General features: G+C 40.9%; 2 protein-coding genes across 4 annotated transcripts in view; both read left to right on the plus strand.

The window, feature by feature from the left end:
* Window positions 1-14,303, plus strand: part of LOC146653492 (large neutral amino acids transporter small subunit 4-like) — a 28,199-nt gene extending 13,896 nt beyond the window's left edge. For 2 of the 3 annotated variants that reach the window (XM_085381062.1, XM_085381063.1), the window contains exons 6-15: window positions 4,077-4,169; window positions 4,361-4,494; window positions 4,915-5,126; window positions 8,086-8,229; window positions 8,339-8,356; window positions 8,589-8,715; window positions 8,797-8,929; window positions 9,288-9,361; window positions 10,793-10,916; window positions 11,016-14,303. In XM_085381062.1, the coding sequence (XP_085237188.1) occupies window positions 4,077-4,169; window positions 4,361-4,494; window positions 4,915-5,126; window positions 8,086-8,229; window positions 8,339-8,356; window positions 8,589-8,715; window positions 8,797-8,929; window positions 9,288-9,361; window positions 10,793-10,916; window positions 11,016-11,177 (1,221 nt within the window). In that variant the 3' untranslated portion in view covers window positions 11,178-14,303. The remainder of the gene's footprint in view (window positions 1-4,076; window positions 4,170-4,360; window positions 4,495-4,914; window positions 5,127-8,085; window positions 8,230-8,338; window positions 8,357-8,588; window positions 8,716-8,796; window positions 8,930-9,287; window positions 9,362-10,792; window positions 10,917-11,015) is intronic. The other variant, XM_085381064.1, reaches the window with a different exon arrangement.
* A 1,243-nt stretch (window positions 14,304-15,546) lies between these two features.
* Window positions 15,547-26,459, plus strand: LOC146653493 (phosphatidylinositol transfer protein alpha isoform-like). Its single transcript, XM_085381073.1, has 12 exons — window positions 15,547-15,706; window positions 18,065-18,095; window positions 20,908-21,053; window positions 21,409-21,500; window positions 21,702-21,709; window positions 21,821-21,895; window positions 22,819-22,902; window positions 24,475-24,552; window positions 24,669-24,779; window positions 24,890-25,012; window positions 25,551-25,602; window positions 25,695-26,459. Exons 1-11 carry the CDS (start codon window positions 15,690-15,692, stop codon window positions 25,596-25,598), a joined length of 813 nt encoding a protein of 270 aa, XP_085237199.1. The 5' UTR covers window positions 15,547-15,689; the 3' UTR covers window positions 25,599-25,602; window positions 25,695-26,459.
* The last annotated feature ends 528 nt before the right edge of the window (window positions 26,460-26,987 follow it).

A 26,987-nucleotide genomic window follows, 5' to 3' on the forward strand; every position in this document is an offset into this window, starting at 1 on the left:
CAGCCAACTTGCTCCCTTGTAGCGCAGGAATTTGGGGGGGGGGGCTTGTTGTTTTGGATGACCTGGCTGGGGTGTAGTGATTTTTTTTGTAGCTCACCTTTGCTCCAATTAGTGCAGGGAGTAACGTCCATATGGGGTGAGGGGGTTCGAGCAGCTGGCTAACAAGCTTCGCCCCTGTGGCGGGCACAGCGCCTCGATGGACGGGTGGATGGACAGATGAGGACAATGAGAGGGGAGCTGGAGGGAAGCGCCTCCGCTATTTATGACCCATAATAACGCTTTCAGTGATGAGTTACAGTCAAATTTTGAACTCCCTGCCCATGCTTGTTCACTGTGGGAGCTTCCTTTCAATGCTTTTGACTCTAGAGTTTGATTTCCTCTCTCCTATATAGCACTTTGAATCCAGATGGCACAGATGAACTCTGACCTACATCAGACCAGTCAGCCACATGGTGCTCTCATGTTCACACTGTTTTTCACTTCCTCAAGACGGCTGTTTACACTCTGAAGTTACCTAGTAAAGGAACAGGGCGTACACTTATTTCTCGTCAAGAGCTGAGTGTCATTATGCAAGGCCCGAGCTTTTTTTGTCTCTGCTCTTCTGCAGATCTCGGAACAAAAACTCATCAATGCAGGCAGTACAGAGTGTGCAAATACTTGGTGGGGACAAGACTATCACCAGTCAATATTTGTGAGCAGCAGATTAAACTATTCGCCATTTGTATGCAGTGTGCTGCATTCTTTCACAGTCAGTGGCCATTTGCAGGTCTAAGTGGATTGAAGGACAAAATATGACAACAAAGATTATTGCGCAACCTAATATGCTGCCCACAGAGCAGAAATGAAGCTAATCCAATTATAGATGGGTAATAGATGTCATTTTGGCTGCAGCAGCTCCACTGCTGGAGGTTAATGGGCTGTGATACATGTGAGTTTAGTTCAATGCTGTAACTTTTCCTGATCAGTACAGCCTGTTTCCTCAGGCACCAATTCAAGTATAAAGTAGCAAATGCTAAAATGTAGCGTAGCATAGCGGTTTGCTGAGATTAGCCCACATGAGCTAATATTACTCACAGTGAAAACAGATTCATGGTGTGCTGTCATTAAAAACTTTCATTTGCAGCAGAAGACATGAACTGTTCAGCATTTTGATCATCTGCCTTTACAAATGTAGAACGTGGACGACAGGGCTGAGCACGAGCTCTATAGAAACAAGTATTATATTGCTGTAAAGAGACATGCCTGCCGAGGATGCGATCGCCACAGTGCTGCACACATTACTGAAGCACTTGGAACACAGGAATACCTATGCACGGCTCCTCTTTGTAGACTACAGCTCGGCTTTTAATACCATCCGGCCATACAAACTACGTCCCAAACTCCACCAACTGGGACTTAACTCCTCTCTGTGCAACTGGATTGTGGACTTCCTCACTAACCGTAGACAGAGTGTCAGAGTGGGTAAGAACACCTCTTCCACCCTTGTGGTCAACACCGGTGCCCCTCAGGGGTGTGTTCTGAGCCCTCTGCTATACACTCTCTTCACCCATGACTGTATTTCCTCCTGCGCGTCCAATCTCATTGTTAAGTTTGCAGATGACACTACAGTGCTCGGACTTATATCCAACAATGATGAGACAAACTATAGGACAGAGGTGCAACAACTAGAGTCATGGTGCCACGACAATAACTTGGTCTTAAACACCAAAAAGACCAAGGAGATCATTGTAGATTTCCGGAAGAGGGGTCATAACAACCATCTGCCTCTCTTCATTGGCAGTGAGGCGGTGGAGAGGGTGAGCAGTTTTAAATTCTTGGGGGTAACTGTGACCGAGGACCTGTCCTGGGGCAACCATATCACCTCAGTTGTACGGAAGGCCCAACAGCGCCTCTACTACCTGAGGAGACTGCGGAGCGCACACATTCCCAGATCTCTGATGTTGAACTTCTACAACTGTGCCATCAGCAGCGTTCTGACGTATGGATTTCTAGTGTGGTTCCCCAGCTGCACCAAGGCCGATCAGCAAGCACTCCAGCGGGTGGTGAAGGAAGCTGGCAGAATTATTGGAACAAGTCTGCCAGAGATCAGTAATATCTTCCCCACTCGCTGTCTGAGGAGGGTGCACAGTATCCTGCGGGACCAACATCACCCTGCGCGCCACCTTTTCCATCTGCTGCCCTCAGGGAGAAGGTACAGGTCTATACAGGCCAGAACATCCAGACTGGCCAACAGCCTGTATCCACAGGCTGTGAGGCTCCTGAACTCTCTGCCCCCCTCTCACGGACAATAACCATATCCAACTTCTTAATAGCAATGAACTGGTCTGCATTGGTGCATCATATCTTTATTCTCTTCCCCCTCCTGCCCCCCCCCCCCCCCCCCCCTCTTTCTTAAATAGATAACTATCATATCTGATATCATATCTCACAGTACAATAATATTGAATGGGTTGCATTGTTGTATTTTGTCATGTTTCTCAGGTCTTTGTCTGAATTTCTACGAACATTATTGCTAAGGATTGTCTTATTGCATTGGAGTCACACTGGGTTAAATATGTACACTTGGGTTTTAAGGGGTATTTATTTATTATTTTCTTCTTTTTTTTGGGTTGTATGGAAGCCCCAAACGCAATTTCATTGTTCTTGACAATGACAATAAATAAATAAATAAATAAATAAATAAATAAATGTACTTGAGTGGTGGATCACGGGGAATAGTCAAAGGAGCTTGCAAAGAAAAGCGTCTGGACTTCTTTAAGTTACTTGAAGACGTTTCACCTCTCATCCGAGAAGCTTCTTCAGTTCTAAGGTCAAATGGTGGAGAGTCCCAGAAAGATAAAACGCCAAAACACAGACTTAACAATATGGTGTATGCTGTACAGTGCAGCGAGGAATGCCCAGACCTCTACATTGGAGAGACCAAACAGCCACTTCACAAGCGCATGGCACAACATAGAAGAGCCACCTCCACAGGACAAGACTCAGCTGTCCATCTGCATCTTAAGGATAAAGGACACTCTTTCAAGGATGCCAATGTTCACATTTTGGACAGAGAGGACAGATGGTTTGAAAGAGGAGTGAAAGAAGCATCTATGTCCACTGTGAGCGACCATCTTTGAACAGAGGCGGTGGTTTACGACACCAACTCTCTGCCATCTATAATCCAGTTTTGAGTTCCCTTCCCAGACGCCTTAACGCCCACTCACATCCTGGGCCAACTGATCTCAGGAATTCGCATGATAAGGTGGGGCCAGGTTTCACAATGAACTCACCCGAAACTCTGGCTGATTGGGACCCACGCCCAGTTTCACACCTTGGCTCAGGCGATTAGAGGATCATCAGGGGGTCCTTTTGTCCCTCTGTGGGGGGTTACTCCCACTAGGTTTATATCTGGGACTCTCCACCATTTGACCTTAGAACTGAAGAAGCTTCTCGGATGAGAGGTGAAACGTCTTCAAGTAACTTAAAGAAGTCCAGACGCTTTTCTTTGCAAGCTCCTTTGACTACGATGACCTGGATGACTGAGAACCTTCACAGACATCACGGGGAATAGTTCAGGGCTTTGCACACGCATGTAGTAGTTACTAGTCACAGGGTAGTCACACCTTACGCTGCTTTATCTTCTGTTTTGCTTTATATGGGACTGTCATTTGGAAGCAGACAACTTGAAAGTAGCGACTGAGCCCTTACAGATATTAGGAAAATGTTTGGTAAGTTTATTTCTCAAGCGAGTAGATGGCTGTTTTGCATTTGATTTGTTTTTGCAATGAGAGGAGTCGCCTCCTACTGGGCACTTTTCACACTCGAAAGCCTTCATCTATAACACAGCTAACGAGAAAGCTGTTTTATCTTTGTTTTTGTTTCGCAGTTTCTTCATGCTATGGATTATTGATTATTTTTTGTCCTCCTTTAAGCCCCTGGCCACTAGTTTTTGATAATGTAAATCATAGTTAGGTGACATAAAGAGGTCAAGCTTGACTGCTTTGCTTCTTATGAGTCTGTGGACATTTTGTGCATTTAAATGAACTTGGTCTTGCAGTTAAATGTGTAAACTGATCTGTCTGCTCTCTTCACAGCTGCCCAACATGTTTGGAGATCTGAGGTCGACCTTCATTGCCCTGATGATTGGATCCTATGCTTCCTCTGCTGTCACTTTCCCTGGCATCAAGGTAACTTACAGTCACTCACTTACTGTGGCTGATTCTTGATTTACTTTAAACATCCACGTGTCCTCATCCATGACTGAAAGATTTTCCTAAAGGGCAATATTAACTCAGAAGGAATAACCCTGCAACTGTAGAGTGTGTTATTGATTCTCCATTATGATGTTTTTGTGTGCGTCCCATCTTCCTGCCTGTAGGTGATCTATGATCTGGGTGCCACATTCATCTCCATCCTTCTGGTTTGGGCCGGCTGTGCCTGCCTCGTCTTCTTGAACTGCTTCATCAACTGGCCTTTGGAGCCCTTCCCTGGCCCAGAAGACATGGACTTCACGTAAGACAAACAGGCATACTTAGTCTGGCATGCACACAAAGCCGCATGAACATATGTGTAGCTTCCAGCTATTGTTTTTAAGCAGCCACTGCAGTATTATTAGCTAAGCTCGAGTTATACCTGCTTGAAAAAGGATTCTGACTGAGCCTAGGGATTCTGGATTTTCCACACAGATCACTGCTTTACCTCATACACACTGCAAGATTGTATACACGTACATGCGCACACACTTATGTGCAGTAAATCCCAAAATAATGCAGTGGAGACCAAGTGAGCCCTAAAGGGGAAAGACCATAAAACCAGATGATCGGCCTACTTTGCTCTCATTCACCTGGATCTTTTAATGTTTCCTTAGCCTGTTTTCCTTTTCCTTTAGGTGTCTGCTTACATTTCCCCTTCTTTCTTACTTTCCTTTCTCAGGGTGAAAATCAAATTCAGCTGGCTGGGATTTGACCATAAGATCACCGGGAAGCAGTTTTATCGGCAGGTGACCACAGTGGGACGCCGTCTGAGCGTAGGCCATGCCATAAAGCAGCAGGAGGCACCCTCCAAAGAGCTGTCCACACAAGAGGCCAACAAGCTGTGCCTGTCCACTGTTGACCTGGAGGTGAATTGCAAGAGTCAGGAGGAAAGTAAGTCTGAATATGCTCTAACATCTAAAGTCTGTTATATAAAGACAGGATGAACTTAAAATAGAAACTAGTTGAATTGGAGCAACAGTTATGTTTCTTGAAAGACTGTAAAAGCCCATTCACAGTTTTTAGCAGTGGCTTTCTTTGCCATCTGGTCGTCAAAACTGGAATCTAAGCAAGCTGCCGACAGAATATAACTGCTGTCTGTAAAAGGAAGAAATCCAAAAACATGCACAAGTCAGCACAAGTGTACCTTGTGATCAAATTAGTCATTCTTGAGTAGATACTAGCTTATGAATATTCTCACAACTCAATAGTCAGTCAGTTGGTGCAGTTAGACTTGAAACGGACTGAGCAAAAGAGGTGCTAAGTGTGTTAGGTTTGCCAGTAATCAAGTCATAAAAGTGTATCTCTTCTCTTTGAAAGGACTGATGCCAAGTGGAATCCCACATAAATAAAATAAATCCCACTGATATGAAAAGTAAAGACTTGAATTCCATTGTTATAGCGTAGGTAAGTGCAAAGTGTTATAGAACTTTTAAAAATTAACTTAATGTCCTTACTGTGTGCTTTGAATCATAAATCCAAGTTAAAATATAGACAATAGACTTATTAATATACTTAAAATTTTGTAATTTATTTTGGCAATGAATATTATTTACATAGAATATTTAACAATGTATTTCAGATGAAGTTTAAAAGTGTGAAATTTTTTAAAAAGGCTAACACTTCTGTTAGTTTTTACATTTTTAAAATGTGATAACACTGTATGTAGTGTTTTAGGTTGGTTGGCAAAAAAATATCACATCCATGCTAAGGTAACCTCTGTTACCCATGCACTTTTTCAGTCCCTCCTGGCTTTTCTAACAGGGTCAGGGACTCCCAGTGGGTTAGTCTTGTCACACCTCTCTCGGTCTCTTTGGTACCAAACGGACCGTGGAATCGGTTCAGACCCTGTTCTTAGAAAGGGGCTCAGCAGGTGTGTGTCGCGCTGGCAGGGAGCCCTAGAGAAGCACTGCGGTGGACTGTATCAGCCATTACAGTGAATTTCTGACTGTGTGTGTGTTTGGAGTGCATTCAGGATGCCCGTGGCTGGTTTCATAACAGCTGGACATGTCGGGATGTTTAAAGAGGCCCATATTACACCCTTGAACACAACCTTGTTCCTCTCTCTGTTTGCTGTAAGTTGAAGCAGCTGTGAGGGTTGCAGAGTACATGCATCTTAGGCCTTGGCCTATTCCTCCTGCCTCCTCAGATATAAGGATCAAGGTCAGATTCAAATGTTTGTGTTTTCTGTTAGGAATGCACTTAAATCATGTATCTGGACCGGCACAGTCAGCACTTGTTTGGTATGTTAAGTACACTTTGTACTAGAGCTGTAGACAGAGAATGAAGGCCAAAGAACTTTTTGTAAATAAATTGGTAGATTTTGTAAATGTTGAAATGAAATATAAGCTAGTTTTAGATTAACAGCTGTATTCTCTTATAAATTATTTTAGTGCTCTATGAGCATTTTCAAACAATTAAGTCCAGGATAGATACCTGTTGTTGAAGACAATGAACCCATCTGCTTCATCTGGGTACCCATCATTAGTTGGTGTGTCCGGGGTTTCTCTGTATGGACAGCTGTCCATTTTCCACTTCTATCCACAGCATTCATTAATGATCAACGTTTCCTAGAACCCGCTTTCCTTTGAATCCTCCAGACGTTCATTCACATTAAGATGTCACCATAACACCTGGGTGCCAGTGGGAAAATTTACATGTCAGTCTCATCCGTTCCTCTCAGCCAGTGGAGTTTTCCATCTGTTTAGAAAGTGAAAAGAGACTCTGCATGTTTGACCATCTGTACTTTAGATGAAAGTTTGTTGGTGCTGATAGTGGAGGCTTCAAACAAGGTCATCATCATGTAGGTTGTTTGTCAGGATGCTATGAATACACTCGTACGTTGCTATTTTTTATTGAAATGAGCGATCTTTTTTTTCTTTTAAAAAAATCAGTTTCCTGGAAATGTTGTAAACATCACAATCGCTGTAACAGCAGTCTGACATCTTCGGCTGCAGTGAATTACCTACTCATCCATTGTAGTGATTGTCATGAAATTTGGCAGACGTCGTAGTCTTGCCAGGATGAATTGTAAAGACTTGTAAAAACAGGCCAACGTATCAGTCAGCCCGGTACATTCAGAACTAATGAACATCACATCAGCCTCAGCTGTGCTCCTGTTTGATTAGCAAACATTTGAATGCTAACATTAACACTCAGCGAACCAGCAATGAACTTAGAGCCTGATATAGGTCGATATTGACTGATACTGGCCTAGTTGACTGATATGATATGAATAGCAATGAGAAAAGAAACAAATATGGTAAATACATCTCTTGGTATTGGCTCAGGATTTTAGTGCATCCCTGCTAGCGCAGTAAATTATTTTCATAAAGTGGTAAACAGTACACCTTTATGCTGACTCATTATGCAAATTAGCACAGTCATGTTGGACTTTCATCTCAAAGCACTGCTGTGCCTAAAGTCATCCTCAGTGTACCACAACTTAGGCCTCATATATTTTATGATTTTTTTTTTTTACCACTGAACACTTGAAAACTGATTATCATGTCCCACAAGCAATGAACAGTTGATCTTAGTCCTTACATTGACTTTTGCTCTTAGTGTTTCCTACATCGTGCACAGATAAAGTTGATTTTGCAAACATCTTCTGATGCAGGCAGTGTCATAAAAATAGATTATAGAACTTTCTGCTCCGTAAAAGGATTTGGATGTTTCCCTAAAGGCCTGTGAAGCTTTTTGGTTTTTCCACTGAATAATTCCCCTACCACGAGATTTCAACTGTGTACAGAAGGAAATAAAATCTCCTTATCCAATATTTTTGGTTAATATCTTTGTGGTATATTAACACAGTGATTTGATCTCACCCTGACTTCTCTCATTTCCTCTGCAGCTCAGAGCTTCATGAAGAGTATCTTCAGTCCCATCTTCTTGCTGAGCCTTATCACCATGTGTGTGACTCAGCTGCGCCTCATATTCTACATGGGAGCCATGAACACTATCCTGGAGTCCCTAACAGGCAGAGACCTCAGCACAGGTGTGTGTGGTTGTTAGTGTGTCAAGCTATACATGTTTTGAGAGTGGTTGCGTTTTTATCTTTAACACCTCTTTGACATCTCTGTCATGCTGGCTTCCTGCTGTTGCAGTGGAGAGGATGGAAGTGGGTAAGAGACCTGAGGCCACACTAGCAACCCTCTGCCCCCCTCCCTACCCTAAACTGTTTGTCCACTTTTTTGTCTAGAGCATGACCCCGCCCCCCCCAATAACTCCATGACATCTGCAAACTGTTTTTCCATTCCTGTCAGTGTGCACCACCCTCTGATGTCTTCATACTGTTTACCGGATGTTCACCCTGAAACCGTATTAACGCTGCCTCTGCCGCTGTTTGTCTCCTAGTGAGCGTGTACACCTCCATCTTTGGCGTGCTCCAGCTCCTATGTCTGGTCACCTCTCCTGTCATTGGCTACGTCATGGACTGGAAGCTTAAAGACTGTGAGGATGAAAACGACAAGAGCACCAAGAGGTCAGCGTGCGCGCTAAGGAGGAACAAATAATTCTATTTTTCTCAATTTTTTTTAAATGTTTTCTTCTTTTGTTCTATCAGAGAGCCTGGGCAGCCCCGTCGCCCTGACAAACAGATCCAGAAGATCGTCAATGCCACCAGAGCTTTTATCTTCACCAACATACTCCTTGTTGGCTTTGGAGTCACCTGCATCATCCCCAACCTCCCACTTCAGGTATGCAGTAGGAGGCTGGGGGAGCCATTTTATTGAAGTGTTTAGGTGGTGTGGGTTCACGCTCCTCTGCATGTGCTGCTGCTGTACGTCTCCCCTAGAGGGAGACTAAACACTGCAGAGAGAGAGAGTGATGTACATGATATTCAAACCACTCACATGGCAATGCAGCTGCTGATATTTCTAAGTGATGTGGAGCCACCTAATGGACAAAAATGTTGTTGCAGTTTATTTTGTTCTCTCTTGAATCTCATTTGTCAAAGACAAACCCTTTTGTTTTTCAGTGAAAACCCAGCAGGTCGGCCCTGAGCATGTATTTACTGTAAAAATCTTTCTTTTCCTCTTTTCTCTCCTACTTCAGGTTGTCTCCTTTGTCCTGCACACTATTGTGAGAGGCTTCATCCACTCTGCAGTTGGCGGGCTTTATGCTGCTGTGTAAGTGTGTGACACGTTTAAAAGATGATGGCAAACCAGTAAGGAATCATGCAGCCTAATGCTGTCCTACACTAGATACAGAAAGTGACTAAAAATAAGTGAATTTTAGGCATTTCTTCTTCTGTCCTTCTGTGCCAGCAATCACTCTTTTTGGACAACTTTCCACAAGATTCTGGACATAAAGCCTGTGGGCCAGAATTGGTCCAGCAAAGACAAAATGAAGGAGGGCATAAATTTTGTCCCGCTTTTCCTATTAATAAAGACCCCCTCCCCCATTGCCATTCATACTACTAAATTAAGATAAACAAGTGATAGAAAATTTGTCTACTATAAAAAGATGTCTTCTTTTTTAACACTTTTTTCCACTGTTTAAAAAAAAAACATTTTATGCAAATTAACAAAAACTTTATAAAACTGTATATTTTATATTTAATGGGCATTCTGGGCAGTGTGCTATGGGATTTTTTTTTTTTTGTAATTTTACATTTTACCATTTTTGATAATTTCTCGGATTCTGCCACTTAAGATTAAAGTAGGCTGTATATAGCCCACAATGCAACATGTTTTTGACATTCCCGTATTAGAGCAAAAAAAGAAGTCCACCACTGCTGTTAAGCGATGAAGTCTGGCTCGCAGTCACATGTTCTTAGTATTTAACACTAAACTTTCACACTACAGTTACTTTGGTCAAAAAAACAACCCAACTATCATCTAATGTTTGAAATTATAAGCAAAAAATGTATTCTGAAAAATGTAAAACAAAAGCTGTCAAGCTAACCAAATCTGATGTGAAAAAAAAAAGAATAAAACTGTCTTCACCTAAAATGGATTCTGTTTATAAATCTGTTAAAACTGAAAAAACAGTTTCTTCCGTATAGATATTATATTTGCAGTAAATAGCACTCCACATAATTAAAAATGGACTATAAGCATGTAAAAGAAGTGACTATATATATGTATAGACATTGCATATTTATTATGGAGATATGCAAATGGCTATTATAATTACGTAGTTTAGGTGAGGTGTTCTCACACTTTGGCCTGTAGCAGCCACATGTTCTTGCCTGTTGACCTGCGACTGTGTGCAGGGTGATAAGAGCTCAAAAATCTTATGAAAAATTTCCAAATGACTGCAGCTGGAGATTAGCTGACACTGCCGCATTTAGAGAAAATGATGATTGGGCATTTTTCTTGGAATGAAATAAAATACCTCTGAGTTGCAGGAACAGTATTATCCAAAATGAGCCTACACAGGATGTGAATATTACATAACAGTGTGTCTGGGGGCATGCGATATATAACTGGCTGTGAATTTGTTTTTAATTTGACTCACTGTAAATTGATTTAATGGGCCTGATAGTTCACTCAGGTTAGTTATGTGACAAATGTGTTCAAATTTCCCATATGACTCATGCTGTTTATCCCCTGCAGGTATCCATCCTCGCAGTTTGGCAGCCTGACAGGCATGCAGTCTCTGATCAGCGCTCTGTTCGCCCTGCTCCAGCAACCTCTCTTCATGGCCATGGTGGGACCCCTGGAGGAAGACCCCCTATGGGTAAGATGATGCACATATAGAGATACTGGCTTTAAAGAGTGTAGTATTCAAAGTTTACCATATCATTCTATCTAACTGCTTTACTCACGCGGTGCCCAGGTGAACGTGGGTCTCCTGGTGCTGAGCATGCTGGGTTTCTGCCTGCCCTTCTACCTGCTGTACCACAGCCGCCAGCTCCAGCGCCTCCGAGACGAACGTGACAAAGATCCCAAGATCTACGTTAAGATGAACAACGGCAGCACGCCCGAGGCCTGCGTGTAGACGGGCATGAAGACGATTTTTACAAAGTAGATGAGCTACACTAAAGATGGAGGGGACTGAGGTCACGTTACTGTGGGACATGTGACGAACGAATTCACTCTGAGACCGCCGCACCTCACACTCACAAATCTTACATTCCGCATGCTCACACAGATGCACACACTTCCACCATCATACTGACACCCATATGTGACTGAACACCACTGTGACACCTCCTTCACCCTCTCTGTGAAGAACCCCTAACACACACACACACATTCTTTCCACATGGAGAGCTTTCAGTTCCTTGACTTCACCCGTGAACTGAGGAGAAAACTGACTAAAGGGAGAGAAAAGAAGCAGCTGCTTCAACCTCCCCAAAGGTTCCTCCTCTCTCTTTTTTCTTCATGTCTGCCATTTTGTATTTCATGCTGGTTTAGCTTCTCCTAGTCCTACTCAAGAGACCACAGGAGAAGAAGATGCCAAAACAAATGTTAGTGGCAGTGTTCAAAGGTTTTAGACATTTGCTTTATGATTGCCCAGGATGGTCTGGTTTTTGTTTCGGTGAGAAGAAGCACACATACTCAGACCCACTCAGCACGGAGATGCTGGGCCACGGCATCTCCGTGCTCTCTTGTGCACAAGGGCATTAACTCAATAAGAACCCACAGACAGCAGCACTGGTAGCAGTTTAGATGGAAACCTGGACAGGTTTGAGCTCAGCGCACGATACATAGCCTCAGTGTGTGCGTGACTGGGTTAGACACACACTGCATGATGCCAGCGATGGTGCTGGTCCTTTATTACTGTTGCCATTATTTTCTTTTGTTTTGTTTCTTTGTCCATATGTTTGAAATATGTAACCTTTTTTTGTATTTACTTGCAATATGATCTTGTGTGTTAGGTGTTTATTTCTTTTGCATGATCTCAAGCTATTAAGGTGGAAATGATTTTAGACATATTGTGTTTTCAAAGGTTGGTGTGGTAGCTAGGTGAATTTTAGGATCTTGATTGGTTGTAGCAATAAGTCTTCAGCGAGGTATAACATCCAGACAGACAGGACATTCAGTGGACTGCATTTCCAAATCACAAAAAGGTGCTAGTTTAATCACAGAAATGTGTCCGTTGCATTTGCTTTAAGGCACTGTTAAGGTCATCAGATTACCAACTTAAGGCATGTTCCAAAGAATCAGTCAGATTATGTTTTGCTTGGTATCACTTCTGCTCGGTCACACAAACTCTGGGATTCTTGAATTCACCTCTTACAGACAAAGGGAGATTTAGCTTGATGGTAGCAGAGTGAAACAGACACAATCTTCCAGCTTCTGAGGAAAGACACCAGCGTTCTGAGACTAAGTACAGACAATAAAGCAGTCTTTGTCTTTCAAGCAGAAGCCCAGAACAGAAGCATGGAGTGTGTAGACGATGGAGCAGGGAGATAATAATTCAATCTGCTGTCCTCAAATGTCATACAGAGAAGCTCCTCTGACACGCCCCGCCCCCAACTTGCAGTACGGTGACAGAGGCACATCCAAAGACAGCCTCATGACCCTCAGAGTTCCTCACTGTGATAGGGGTAGTGGATCTGGGTAGCATTTAGCCCCGCTCTTCCTCCCATCTAGCCATCATCCATTCATCTATCCTTTCATCTGTGCTACCTACTCAAGCACACCTTAAAATGTTTACTGACAGAACTGAGAGACAAAGCTCTGCAGCCATCATATGCTCCCAGCGAATGACTTCATTAAGACAAGAATGGCACACGATGCACTTTAGAGCCTCTAAAATGGACCTGCCTGCCCATGTATCTATCACACAGTGCATGGCTGCTTATGGATGGTGCATGATGCAAAGAATGTAGACTGAACTTAAAATCTAGATTTGTAATTTACAATTCAGTTATTTTTGTATAATGCCCTTGCTTCACACGATCCTTTTATTGCCTTTTTGTGCTTGGACAGTGGGGCAGAGACTCGTCTTTCAGTTCTGCAACCTTCACAGGACGAACCAGTCGCAACAATCTCATCCTTGATGAACTAATTAAGGTTTAAAGAATCAGTAGAAGACTGTATGGGTTAAAGTTGGTGCAGAAATGATTTTAGTTGGATGATAGGGAAAAAGTGTGCATTTGTAATTAAAGGTGTTTGCATCTCTTTATCTAACTGAATGGTGGCCTTTTTGGTCATATATTACAATCCTGACTGACTGTATTTCCATAAATGCAGATCTTATTTCATACGTCCACATGTCTTGTTGTTTGGAGCAGTTAGCTAGCACAAAAGGTATTGGATATATCAGACCTGAACAGATCTAAATATTTATCATTCTGCCATCTTTATTTGTATTTTGTAAATTCAGATCCACACAAAGACAACCTCTCAATAACAGTTTTGTGCTTGTGGGATAAAACACAATGGATTTTTTTTTTTAAATGGAAATGTAAAGAATGTAAAGTCAGTGCTCATATCTTCACTTACAAATGTACAGTTTTATTTGTGGTACAGTTGTCCTTCATATGATTAAAGCCCTATCTGGACTCCATAGAGAGTGCCTCTGGTAGCATGCTGGTGTTTCCTGTAACTTAAAGAAGTGTCCTCTGAGTACAAGCTTGTGCAGGAATAACATCACATGTAAATGTCATGTGAAGACAGACACTTTGTGGACGAGTGAGTTTATTTTTTTTCACAAACTGTAAACCAATCAGCACTTTTCCTTCATCGGTGTACCTGAAACACCTCACCCCATCCTCCCGGCATCCTCACCTTCATAGCTTAACCCGAACCTCTGATAATTGGAATTGGTTTATTGATCGATGTATTGATGACTTATTTGTTTTTTTTTCTCATGATGAATTCCCAGACAACCTTTCTGTGTGTTGTGTTTTATGTCACTGTGTACTGATAGAAAATCTAGATTGGAGCTGAAACTCTGACATTTTTTTATCTACCTACCATGCTTAATTTTAGTTTTTCTGTCTTTTATTATGCTTCTTTGCCTCTGATGTTTACAAGAATGTCTTTGTATTGTCTTGGTTTTTCTTTTGTCTTGTACCACAGTATAGCCATTGTCTTGGACTTTCCAACAGATGCTGTTTCAACTAAAAAAAAAAAAAATCAATATATGAAGCAAAATAAACAATAATTTGTACTGCTGTGTCTCTTATTTCCAGTGGCAGAGATGTACAGATAGAGCTGGTAGAGGTACTACAATATGGAAGCTTGTGGTATCTGCAGTTAAATAGCATAGCAGGACAGAAACCACCCGTTTTCGAAGTAAAGCAACAGAGAGTCAAGTCTGAAAGCAAACCTGTTGAGCAGCAGCAGTGAAAACAGTTCATTCACAACAGGTTCAACCTGAGTTAACTGTTCCTCTCTGTACTGGTTAGACCACACTGGGCGTTGACACACACTCCACCCACTAAGAAGACAAGGAAATGTTCATTATTATCGGATACTTGGTGAGGTAGGATCAAAGATCTAAATGAAAAAAACACACAAGCAATCATGAGACTCACTAGAAAATGTCTCAGTTATGCACCATCTATTTGATATTAACACATGCGGACACATCTGTTAAGTTCACAGAAATCAGTGTGCCATGCATAGACAGTAAAGATGAGCTTTAAAGTGTGTGAAAACGTCCGTTTTGTGGTTTCTGCTTCCCACCAGAGCTATTAAACTGATACCTACCCCATTATTTTACAAATTATTATTTGACTGGTTTTGATACTGGAACAGAAGCATTGACAGTAGCAGAATAGTTACAACAACAGACATTCAACCTATAAGCGTGCACCGCTGCAAAGTGCGTAAGAAAGTAAACGTGTTAGATGTTGACAGTTTTGTCACATTCACTAATCTAATCTCTGTTTACATAATGCTCAGTGACCTTGTGGTTCCTTGGAGAGCTCTGTGTTCAGTATAGTGTGGAGCATCCACTGGAAATTGAAAGGCGCCTCAATGGAAATTTTCATTTCTGTTCTTTGCCTTCAGGAGTTGAGCATTTTTAACATTAAACTGAAACACTTATTAAAAATGAACCAGTCATACAGACATGAATAAGCTGCTGTTTTGCTATGATGTTATATTATACTGCAGTCTCTGTTTTTGTTGTGTTTGATTTTTGTGTTTTAATGTGTGTTTAATGTGTGTTTTAAAGGCCCCAACTAGGGTCATTGCAGATTAGCTCAGGCTATAAACGATGCGGTGTGTTGGCTGCGAGAATAAACTAAATAAATGACACTGTGAGAAGATATTTAAAGGAAAGTGATAACAAGAAAAGGCAACTTAAACGTTCACTTAAAGACTGGTCGAAGGTTTCACGACTGCACGTGAACGTCACACGGAGGCACCTGAGCTAAAGGTGTGTGCCGCCTCCTTCCTTCCCGCCGCGCCCCTTCGCTCACACACAGGAAGGAAAGCCGGAGTTTCCCGGAGTGAACCCCAGCGGCAGGCAGTGAATGAAGTGCTCCTGTCACAGTTAGAGAAGAAGTTTTCTATCTCGTATGCAGCATTTTGTACGGACACGACCGACATGCTGATTAAAGAGTTGTGAGTATCTGAACTTTGTCGCCTTCCACCCGACAAAGGAGCGAGCCGGGACGCGTTTGTGTTGAAATATGGACCATTACAGCAGGATGAATGTATTTGTTTGCTCTTTGAAGTCAGCTGAGCTTTTAGCAGTTTAAAGTGTTACTGAGTCGTTAGCAGGATGACAGAAATAAAGGACCACTCAGGAAATGATTTAGTCACAGGGTGTAAAGTTTCAAACGGCAGAACTCCGGACACCGTCAAACTTTAGGTTAGGCTAGGCGCTGTCAGCAGAGGTAAATCCACTGCTGACATCACACTTCAGATTAGTAGGAAGGAGTACCGCGAGAAAACTCGAAAAGTTTAACTTTCTTTGACTTAGAGTTTATTACAGTATGTAATATAAACCGAAGTGTAACATTTCAACGAGATGTTGTAAATGTAAAATATAGTAATTCATACTTGCTTAGCCTCGAACTTGTCAGGAAAACCATAAGAATTGGGGAGGAGTTTGAGAACGTTTAACAAGATCAGGAGCTCATAATGCCAGTTTATCACATGTGCCTCAAATGGGAAGAATCAGCTGCCGGGTGCTTTTACCGCGATAGTGTCATGTGCCAATCATGGCTGGCTGACACCTCTGACATGGCTGTCATTTGACCACAGTGCAAAGTACAATAAGAGGCTCAGGCGTTAAAGAGGATTGCCCAGTGCTGCTTTTTCTTTCAGTTTATGGTCACAGAAACGTAACCTCATGTTCTGTCACCTTCATGCCTGCAAATACTCAGGCTAAAGCAGGTGGGGATTGTGTTATGACATAGGAGAGGAGGCTACGCACGCAGAGCACATGCGCACACACGTAGAGTTTCCTCTAAAAGCGTCTGCATTGTTTGTTTGGGTTCTGCAGCGGTCTTGATTAAAGCTTCATAATTTCCGCTTCCTCATTTCTAGGTTCCTGTGGTTGCAGAGAACTGACTGCCGTGTTACTTCCTAGTGATAATGATTCATTCCTATAAATCATGATGTTGTTGTGCAGGGTCTGAACAAGCTGGAGCCTCTGGAAGAGGGAGCATTGTATGTGATATTTGCTATCTTTATGGCTGCGCCTCCAGGTTCTGGGTACTCTGGAAATTATATCAGTTCCGTAGCTCCCAGTTAAAGGAACGTGCCACAAGTATTCCAGTAAGCCGCTCCTAAAGGTGTAGAAATAGCCAACACCACCCAAAAAAAACCAACAAAAAAAAACCAAATTGGTGGACAAAGACTGTATAGAAAAGATGGGTGTAGCCAACATGATGACATCAGAGGTGTGGCACTTGAAGAATCTAACACTGATTCTATAGGAGAGTTCACCAAATATTGTGGTAGAAGGTAACTTCTATGAATTTATTTATTAAAACCTCTATTTTAGGGCAAACTCAGCAAATGTAAAATTATTATTTTTTGTTTATTTTATTTTCACTTACTGAATACGGGACAGAGCAAATGTAAATTAAAAAATAATTACAATAATTAAATATTGTCCTGGTTGCTGTTGAATTAAAGTAATTTAGATAATAATACAACAAAAACTAAAATGCATCCAACAAGATAAATGCACATAATTTGTATTGATTATTAAAATGTTTAACTGACAGCCTGTTTGTGGATACATGCTATCGTTAACAAGTAGCTCATCACTAAAGCCTCTAATGCTGGCCACTTGCTGACAGTGGCTGCAGGCAAAGCAAGAACAATTGATATAGAAACCAAAGGGGACGTCCCAATGGTAATTTCCATCTTTTATATCCAGTCTCTGGAATCTGTGCAAAATGCAGACACCAATATTCACTAATTAGTGCAGTACCAGACTATTAAAAATACTGAAGCAAACCAGAGTAATAGTATTTATCAGGTCATTATGTGCTCCAAAAAGCATCAGAAACACGGTCAAGAGGTCCAGTCCGTTCTCAGAAGATATCCTGACCACAAACGCACTGAGGCGAGGCCTGGGTGCAGTGACCTGCCAGAGCTGCTGTTGTTGGCGGATCTGCCAAAGTGACACTAATTCCCATCTTAACCAAATTCAAGTGGTAAAGTGTTATGAAGAGCAGATGAGCATTGAGGCTAAAGCTGCTTCTTCTAGCAGTTGGTAAATGCGCTGATTTCATCTCTGCAACTTTACATGGAAGTTTGTGGAATCTGCATTTATTAGAGGAACTTTTGGTCCTCTTCCTGCCTCAATATTCAGCCGTGGATGTTGCCACCTAGTCTGGAAGCAGTTTTTGATCAGTTCATCAATAAGCTGGCATCATGTGAATGGGCAGCTGGTGTTAGATGTAAAATGATTTGCAGATTTGGGCAGAGGTTTCTGACTGCGATGTGTTCTTTCTCTTACAGCCGAGTTGTTCTGCCTGTTTCAGTGGAGGAGGTAAGGACTTACTCATTTACTTTAATACCATCAGTGATGGACACTGTAACCATCGGCATCTTCCACTTGCTGGCTCCTTATACCCTTGTCATTGATTCACACAGTTAGTGCATTATTTCTTTCTTTTTGAAATGGCTATTTTAAGCAACATTTGACAGCTCTGTGAAACTGTTTTATGCCCTTCACCGATTCACTACTGTCTCTTTTCTCTAGTGACGGTTGTCATTGCTGTGACAGTACCTAGTCTTCATTTTTCCCAGATAAAGTACTTTTACAAATTTCAAGCCTGTTGATCAGCAAATTTTATTTAGTAATGCATGGACTTTATTAAATCTAAGCGGTTTCACTAGCATATTGTGCTCTTGTAGTTGGTCTGTACTACATGCCAGGTCCAGGATTCATTAAGCTGTGTTTAATTTGCCTTAGCAGCGGATGGCCCCAAACCTTCAAGAGAGCAGCTTCTGTAACTTTAGACATTTACCTTACAGATTTTCACGTTATGAAACCTTTATTTCCCTGGCTCATTCTACCTCTTAATCCTCACGTTCCATACAACAGTTTTTCTTTTGCTTTACAGAGAGCAGAAGCCAGTATTTCACTAAGCAACATAATCACAGCTATGCAACCGGCTTGCTCGGTGATCCGATTCAGTGTGAAAGTTTGCAGGTTTAATCCTCAATTGCCTTGGTTGAGGTGTGACTGTGTGTGACTGTGTGTGACTGTATGGGGAGGGGGCTGCTCTATTTTGTGTAGTTCATTTATTTGTGCAGTCAATGTGAGACAGCTGTAGTGTTTAGAAGTAATGTTGGGTGGGTTACAGGTTAGAAACTACAGTTGTGCAGTGGGAATACTAATTAATATTTCCTCTTTTTTGTTGTCTATGTTTAATATAAACATAAACGGTAATTAATTATATTGAGTTGAAATGCTGGCAGGTATAGTTTGACAATTTGTGATTGGTAATCTCTATTTCCTTTTTTTTTTTTTTTTTTTTTTTAAAAAAGCTGAAAGACCAGTGGCGTGTCGTTTCACTCCACAGTGCAAGGTGTGATTGTAACATTCAGGGATATAAAACAAAAACCCAATCTCCTCCACTGTGTCTACTCCGAGTCTCAGGGAAGCAGATTTGCAAGTTGTGAGGGGTGTGAGTGAAGACTGTTGGTGTGGCAACACAACAGACCAGCTCTGCACTGATGTGCTGAACCTGGAGTAGGACTTGTGTTTGGTCTCATAGCCACAGACCCGTTCAGTTTGCTGATATTTTTTGATGCAATCCTGAATCGCTTTGAGCAATAGCGACATACTTGTGATGAGGATGCTTAATGTGGTCCTAAAAAGAAAATGGAAACTCTGGAATATACTTTCAGAAAGACTGAAAAATACGTTTACAATCAGATTCTTATAAAACATGAAATTGCTTATTCAATTCTTTTTTTCATTTGAATTTCTAATCCTATTACAAAACTTAAATGTCAAAGCACAGCATAGCAAATTCTGAAGGTGTGGTATGCTAAGGTGTTTCAACGAGCAACCATTTGAGTCATTCTAACAGTTGTCCTCTTAAATGAATGCCGAGTAAGACTTTAATCCAGTGATTCCTGCTCTCATTAAACCAGTAAACCGTTCAGTCACATTCTGCACCTTGTTTTTGTTTGGAGATCGTATGATGCAAGCTGGCAGGTTCACTTTTTCCCCTGACTAACAGTTTGAGCTCTTTGCCCAAACATGTTTTCCAGTAGTGATTGTTGTCTGCACCTACACATGGTTCCTGCCCCCTGACTGCTTCTGAAAGACTGTAAGACATCAGCGGCAATGACGAGGCACACTGGTTACACATGGCAAACCACATTCCTGAGTTTCTATTCACGGCATCAAAACTGAGCATCCACAGCAAGAAAAATGGGTCACCAACTTCTTTGGTTTAAGGAGTGGAGGGCAGGGCTAGATTGTACTTGTCCAGCTAAACTACAGGAGGCAGTACACGTGGCAACTTTAACCGAAATCCACAAAGAGTAAGAAGAGCCAATCATAAAAAAATAGCAGTCATTTGTTTGTCTGGTTCCTCTGGAACCAGGTTTTACAGCTCTGGGTGACGTGTGTGTACGGTGTGTGGCTGACACCACCAGTGAAGTGAGTCACACACTTTTGCCTGACTCAGGAAACGTTAGGGGAGGGAAGATGCGGGGAAGAACAAGTCATGGAAATGCTTTACACTGCTGAAGTCTGTGTGTAGGGACATATTGGAAAATGGTTAACTCGGGCTCATTTTACATAAATGGTTAACTCAGGTCATGACAGGCTTTTTAAAGAGAGGTTTTTTAACCTGCCTTTTAAATGCTCTCCTGTCTGTTTTTCTTTTGACGCATTGAACTAAAAATCATAAACCTTGCCTGGATTTACGTTTGGCTGATCTCCCATATAACATCGTTTCATTCACCACTGGAATGTTTGGGTCTCTCAGCAGAGAGACCCTTACACTGTATCTCCTACAGTGTCTCAGCTTGATTTTCATCTTTGGAAAGTGAGTTACAGGGAAGCAGACAGTGTAGGTGGTGAGTGAAGATGTGTTTATATAGCCAAAAGCTTCTGAATGTGCCAGCGCTGGCACACTAGCACAAAGCACAGTTTATCCTGTCTGATGGATGTTCTCCCTCAGAACCTCAGGCAATGCTCGTCACCATCACTCTTGACATGACGTGCTGTCTGCACACTTGGAAACTCTTGGTCAATAGAGACAGATTTTATCACAAATGATGATCTTTCACATAGTTAATTGTAGTTTCAATCCTCCTTTCTACTTTTGTCCTTCCAGTACCAAGTGGGTCAGCTCTACACAGTAGCAGAGGCCAGTAAGAATGAGACGGGTGGAGGGGACGGTGTGGAGGTGCTGAAGAACGAGCCCTATGAAAAAGATGGAGAGAAGGGACAGTACACCCACAAGATCTACCACCTGCAGACGTAAGCAGCGCAGCTCAGCTTCAAACACGCTGTAGTATATTGAAAGCGGTTGAAATACTACACAAAAAGTTGTAAAAACACTGATTATTCTTACTATTTCCCCTAATTGCAAATGAAATCATTTTGCAGAGAGCACTGGAAAAACTTGGCCCTGTGGAGACCACAACTTTGACCTCACCTGCTTTTTGCTCAGCTTAACAGAGATGAGAATGATTCCCATCTCTGTTGCTCTGTAATAAAAATGTTTTTCCAGAAAGCAGAGTGGGATGTAAAGAAACTGCTTGATGATAATCTGTGTCTTATTATATTACAGTTTTATGTGGCTACATTAACATTTGCCTGTTTCTCTCTGCAGTAAAGTGTCAGGTTTCATCGCTAAAATTGCTCCAAAAGGTTCTCTGACTGTTCACGAGAAGGCCTGGAATGCATATCCATACTGTCGAACCAGTGAGTCCTAATACACACACACACACACACACTCACTGATGGTCATGCTTACAATGTCTCACCTCACATGTGTGAGGCGAGACACCAGAAATGCGTTTGTGTGAAATTACACAAAAAACTGAAGTTTAAAATCTGACTTATCTGAAATCTTTCCCTCTCTGCATTATCTTCCCAACTTGGTCCACTTTGTTTCTGCTGCAGTCCTCACAGTATGTATTATTTTCTTTTGATGGTTCGGATAAAAGTTCAATTTAAACTTCACAGGAACTGCATTGCCCTTAGTGTTAGTTAACCTGATCGTGTCTCACTCATTCTTACAGAATGAATACATGAAAGACAATTTCATGATCAAGATCGAGACGTGGCACAAGCCTGATATGGGGGATCAGGAGAATGTAAGTGCACACAGTACTTGACCACTTAGTTTGACTTGATCTACCATATGTTTTCAAAATGACATTGGATCTTGATAAATGAGGTATTCAAGTTCAAAATATTGCAATGCACATTGTGAAATTCCTGGATTTAAAATCGCACCAGAAGTCAAAGTTAATAATTGAAATCGTAGGAGGACCCAATCTGTGTGACTGTAAGGACTTCTGAGCATGCTCCCGGTGTGTCAGCAGATGGTGTCCAAGGACATCTGCACACAGATGTGGAGCAGGGCAGCATATCTTAAATTGAAAGTATACACTGCTCAAAGACTTGATCATCTCATTATAACACTGCTGTGGTGCAACAGAACGTGACAAGAAGGCACAACCTTTGGCGTGTTATGCATCTGTCCAACACCTCAAAATATAGCCACGCACCACCAGGAGCTCACTGATGCAGCTATTATGTTGCAGCAGCAACAACTACCGTTTACTAGTATGCAAGGGTCAAAGTAAACACAAGGTTTTGTGCATATGCATGTGTAACTTTATCTTGATTGTGTCATACCTGCATATTGATTACTCATCAATCTTCATATTTATGGAAAAGACAGCTAAAGCACTGCTGCAGTTTTATATCTTTGAATTAAGGGGCAGCAGTTATGTTTGTCATTAACCAATAGGTCATTATTATGCAGCTTTTCATTTTAAGTCTGACCTGTTCCCTGTCAGGCAACCAACCAAATATGAAGATAGAGATATTTTTTTTATATATATATATATATATATATATATATATATATATATATATATATATATATATATATATATATATATATATATATATATATATATATATATATATATATATATATATATATATATATATATATATATATATATATAATAATAATTTTTTTTTTTTTTTTTCCCCTTGTCTGCAGGTGCATGGACTAGATCCAGACACATGGAAGGATGTTGAAGTTGTTTACATTGACATTGCTGACAAAAGACAAATAGATTCAAAGGTATGTGATTTGAAAAAAACAAACCGTCTTTAGGTGTGATCATTTTATTTATTTTGAACCTGTGATGGTTGAGTTAGCACACCTGTTTTCTTAAACATTGAGTACATCAGTTTACTGTTTGTTACGCTTTATGAGAGATGCTGAACTTGATTTGTGCTGAAGGTCACTTGTAAAAAATGGGTCAGCCATTTGTCTTACTCCTGCACTTGCAAGTACATTTTAATGTCTTCATTGAAGGGGGAAAAAAGTCAGTAAATAAATCGAAATAATATATCCTGGGAGTCATATTTTAGTCACTCTTAGGTTTGTATATTGTTTATATGTCTTAAAGGTAAAGAATAAACATTTGTGCTGTTGTGCCATACACATAAAACCAGAACTCCCAGCATAGGACATTTGATGTTAGTTAATTTGTTAGTTTTTCATCACATTTTAAGTAAGATTTGACAAAAGTGGTATTTAAGATCATTTCTGGGGTGTTTTATCAATTATCTAGATTATTTCATTAAAAAATAAATTTTTAGTAATGTGGTATTATTTGCGCTAAAAGAGAGACTGTTTAAGAAAACCAAAAAACCCCCCCAAAAAACCCAACTCGCTGTGAAACATGAACAGGTGATTGTCTACATTTTAAAACTCTCCTAATAGTGGTCTCCAAAATGTAAGAAATGCATAAAGGAAAAAAATGTACAAATAAAATGGTCTAAATTACTCACCTTATCCACATCTGCCCACGATCACCAAACGTGCTGCATCCACACTGCTCCGCGTCATCTGCAACTTCACCTACTCAGCTCTGCGGCCAGGGCTGAAACCTGTGTGGCTGCTGTGCTCTTTTCTCTTCATTCTTTTGGATGAATTCTCTACACTCTGGACTGTCAGCTCAGTTTAGCTACAGGTCCCCCGCTGCTAAGAACAGCCAACAACCAGCACGGTTGTCCACATGTTCAGTTACACTCACCACCCCGCCAGTCATTACTAATCTTTTTTTCTAGCTACAGTCCTCTATATATTTATTTATCAATCAGCTCTAGCTAGCTCTGGCTCATGCGATATTAGCCTTCATGTCAGAATGTGTGTAAACAATAGTGTTGCTTAAAAAAAACCCTGGTGTTTTGCAGTAACACATTCAATTCATTTCTTTGGGGTCAAAATGATGTCGGTGGTTCTAGAATAGAATAGAATAATCCTTTAATTGTCCCACAAGGGGACATTTGGTTGTAACAGCAGCAAGAAACACAATAACAACAAAGAAAAAGATAAAAGGACTCGGTCAGGTTGGAGTTGCTGATACTGGCCAGAAGCTACAAGTGGTGTGTGTGTGTGTGTTTTTGTTTTGTTTTGTTTTTTCTTGTCCTTTTGATCCCACATACTCCAAAATGCAGTATTTAACAAATGAGCTAATGTTTAAGGAAAGTCAGGAAATATGAGATGATGGGCGGTTTAATTTAAGAGTTACTGGATTTTATAATGGCAAGTGTTGAAATGACCCCCTTGGTTCTAGTGTTAATATTATAAATGATGAATGTGGCCTGTTACAAGCTACATTGTATTGCTTGTATTCATTTTTAGGATTACAAAGAAGATGAGGATCCAGCCAAGGTTAGGTCGGAGAAGACGGGCAGAGGGCCTCTGGGACCTGACTGGAAGGTACGCTCCCTCCTTCTCTTCACTGTGGCTCACTTCATTAAAGCTCTGAATTGACTGTGTTTACAGGTCTGGAGACTTTGTGTATTTATGTTGTGTGTACCTCTGTGTGTTTTCAGAAGGAGCTACCAAACAAAAGTGACTGTCCACACATGTGTGCCTACAAGCTAGTCACTGTTAACTTTAAGTGGTTTGGACTGCAGAACAAAGTAGAAAACTTCATTCAGAAGGTATGAAATAAAAAGTGCAGAATAAATATAACCTAATGCACATATTTCTGCACAAAAAACAATAAATTCCAGTGTGTCCTGACTGTCTTTCACACGTCCCCTCTGTTCAGCAAGAGAAGCGTTTGTTCACCAAATTCCACAGACAGGTGTTCTGCTGGTTAGACAAATGGATTGATCTGACGATGGATGACATACGACGTATGGAGGAGGAAACGCAGAAGGAGCTTGATGAGGTGACTGAGGACTGTATATTAGACCTGCTGGAGGGTGGAGCAGTATTTCTTTGTTGCCCTTCACATTTATTGAGATCTCTTATGTAGAAAAAAAAGGCAGTTTTAATATCTGAATTTTAGTTCATGAAAACAGAGCTCACTGTGGTGTGTTACAGCAGCATGTTTGTGTTGTCTTTGTCAGTAAAATCAATGATCTGATGAAATTAACAGTTCAACTGCTCATGTTATCAATTCTTGGTGACTCGTAACAGTGAGTTGCAATATGCAGTGAAGAATTTAAAGTTTGATCTCACTGCTCCAATGTGCTGCAATGGTGCTGCTCCCTTTGTTTCTGCTTGAAAACAGTTGTTATAAAAGCAGAAACGGCCCCAAACACTGTTTATGTGTTTGCCTGTAATAAGATCAAAGTATTTTGGGTCAATGTGAAGAAGGATCTTTCTAAAACAAGAACTGGGAGCTGAGCAGTATTTCACATCACTTTCTTTAGTGCACTAATCTGGTTTTCTACCCTTCTAAATAACGTGTCTCCATGTCACAGATGAGGGTCAAAGATCCAGTTAAAGGCAGTACGGCTGCTGAAGACTAGCTCAGTGAGTATTTAACTGGTGCTCTGAAGAATTTTCAATCTGAACATAAATGTTCAATCACTCTTCAATTGTGTTTGTTCTCTTCTCCTCTTCAGCTCATTTTGATACTGGAAGACTTGACTCCACTCCCTGACTGGCGCCGCTGAAACTGGACTGCTATAAACAAGAAAAGCATTTACGTCCCAATAAAAATCTTGTCTTAATAAGATCTCATTGTTGTGAAGCTGTTGTGTATATTTATGTATTATGCTGAAATACAAGTACAGCAGCTTTTAGTGCTTTTAAAGAAGTGGGTTGCAGGTTGAGGGAGAATTCTTATTTATGCTTTTGGTCGTTATATCTTAAACCACTGGGGGGGGACAGTGCAGGTTATCTCTGAAACAACATTCCACATTACTGTAATTTTTTTTCTCTCCCCCTTCTCCTCGTCTCAGTGACTTATTGTTTACGGACCTGCAACTGCAAAATCTCCAGTGTTAATAAGATTTTATATTTTTCTTATCTATAAATTGTCTTGTTGTGTCTTAACTATAAGTGGACATAAATGCTTTCAAAATCTCCAAATTTTTTGATTTCATAAAGGGCTCAGACTGGATAATCCTCCACCTTCCTCTGCCTCAAATTATTTCTTGTAATCAGATAGATATTTGGGGGGGCGTTGTATTTCATTGGGTTGATGATTTGTTGATATGTGTTGAAGATGTGTTGCTGATAATGTGCAAGAAGACCCTGAACTCTAAGCAGATTTCAAAATAATTGACACTACAGCCACTTCTGTCTTGATGATTGTTCAGATGTCTAAGTCTTCCATGTACTGAATGAAATGAAATAACCTGGATATAAATATGAGTTATAACATTGTTCATTGCATTTGTACATATGTATTTGTATCTCTGCTGTAAGTGTCTCAGTGATCTTTTAACCCTTCAGCAACACCCCCCCCCCCCCCCCCCCCCCCCACCAAAGACCCTTTCTGTGATATAGCTGAATGTCTTTAGACCATGCAGATCATACAATATCCAGATTAATTCATAACATTTATTGTGATTTTGACCTTTATTTTCTGTGACACATTTGGGTGCCACAAAAAAGGAAATGGGCTGTCAGTGCCCTGGAGAAAAATATTCACATGTGCGTTTTGAAACTAATTTTTTATTTTATTTTTTAAAGCTTTAAAATACTTGGCAGAAGTCAAAAGTCTTGATTACTGGCATTTAATATTGTTGAAGACAGGAGTCTGATTCCTCATGCTTTAACAGAAATAGTATTTAGTTATTTTTTTTTTTAGCATTATTTTGTGTTCTTTGCAGAACTTTTTTGAGTAAACTTACATTTTTACTCGCGTATGATTATATTATATACTGGCAGTTTAGATTGAAATAGATTTG

The sequence above is a fragment of the Rhamphochromis longiceps genome, linkage group LG14 (assembly GCF_057381845.1).
Source record: "Rhamphochromis longiceps isolate RC_006_pf linkage group LG14, R_longiceps_female_GT1.1, whole genome shotgun sequence".
Lineage (NCBI taxonomy): Eukaryota > Metazoa > Chordata > Actinopteri > Cichliformes > Cichlidae > Rhamphochromis > Rhamphochromis longiceps.

Bases quoted from the DNA above. Each gene is read 5' to 3' on its own strand.
- LOC146653493 (XM_085381073.1), top strand. The intron at 18,096-20,907 runs GTAAGGACTTAC...TTGTCCTTCCAG, and splicing joins TGCCTGTTTCAGTGGAGGAG to TACCAAGTGGGTCAGCTCTA. The intron at 24,780-24,889 runs GTATGAAATAAA...CCCTCTGTTCAG, and splicing joins TAGAAAACTTCATTCAGAAG to CAAGAGAAGCGTTTGTTCAC.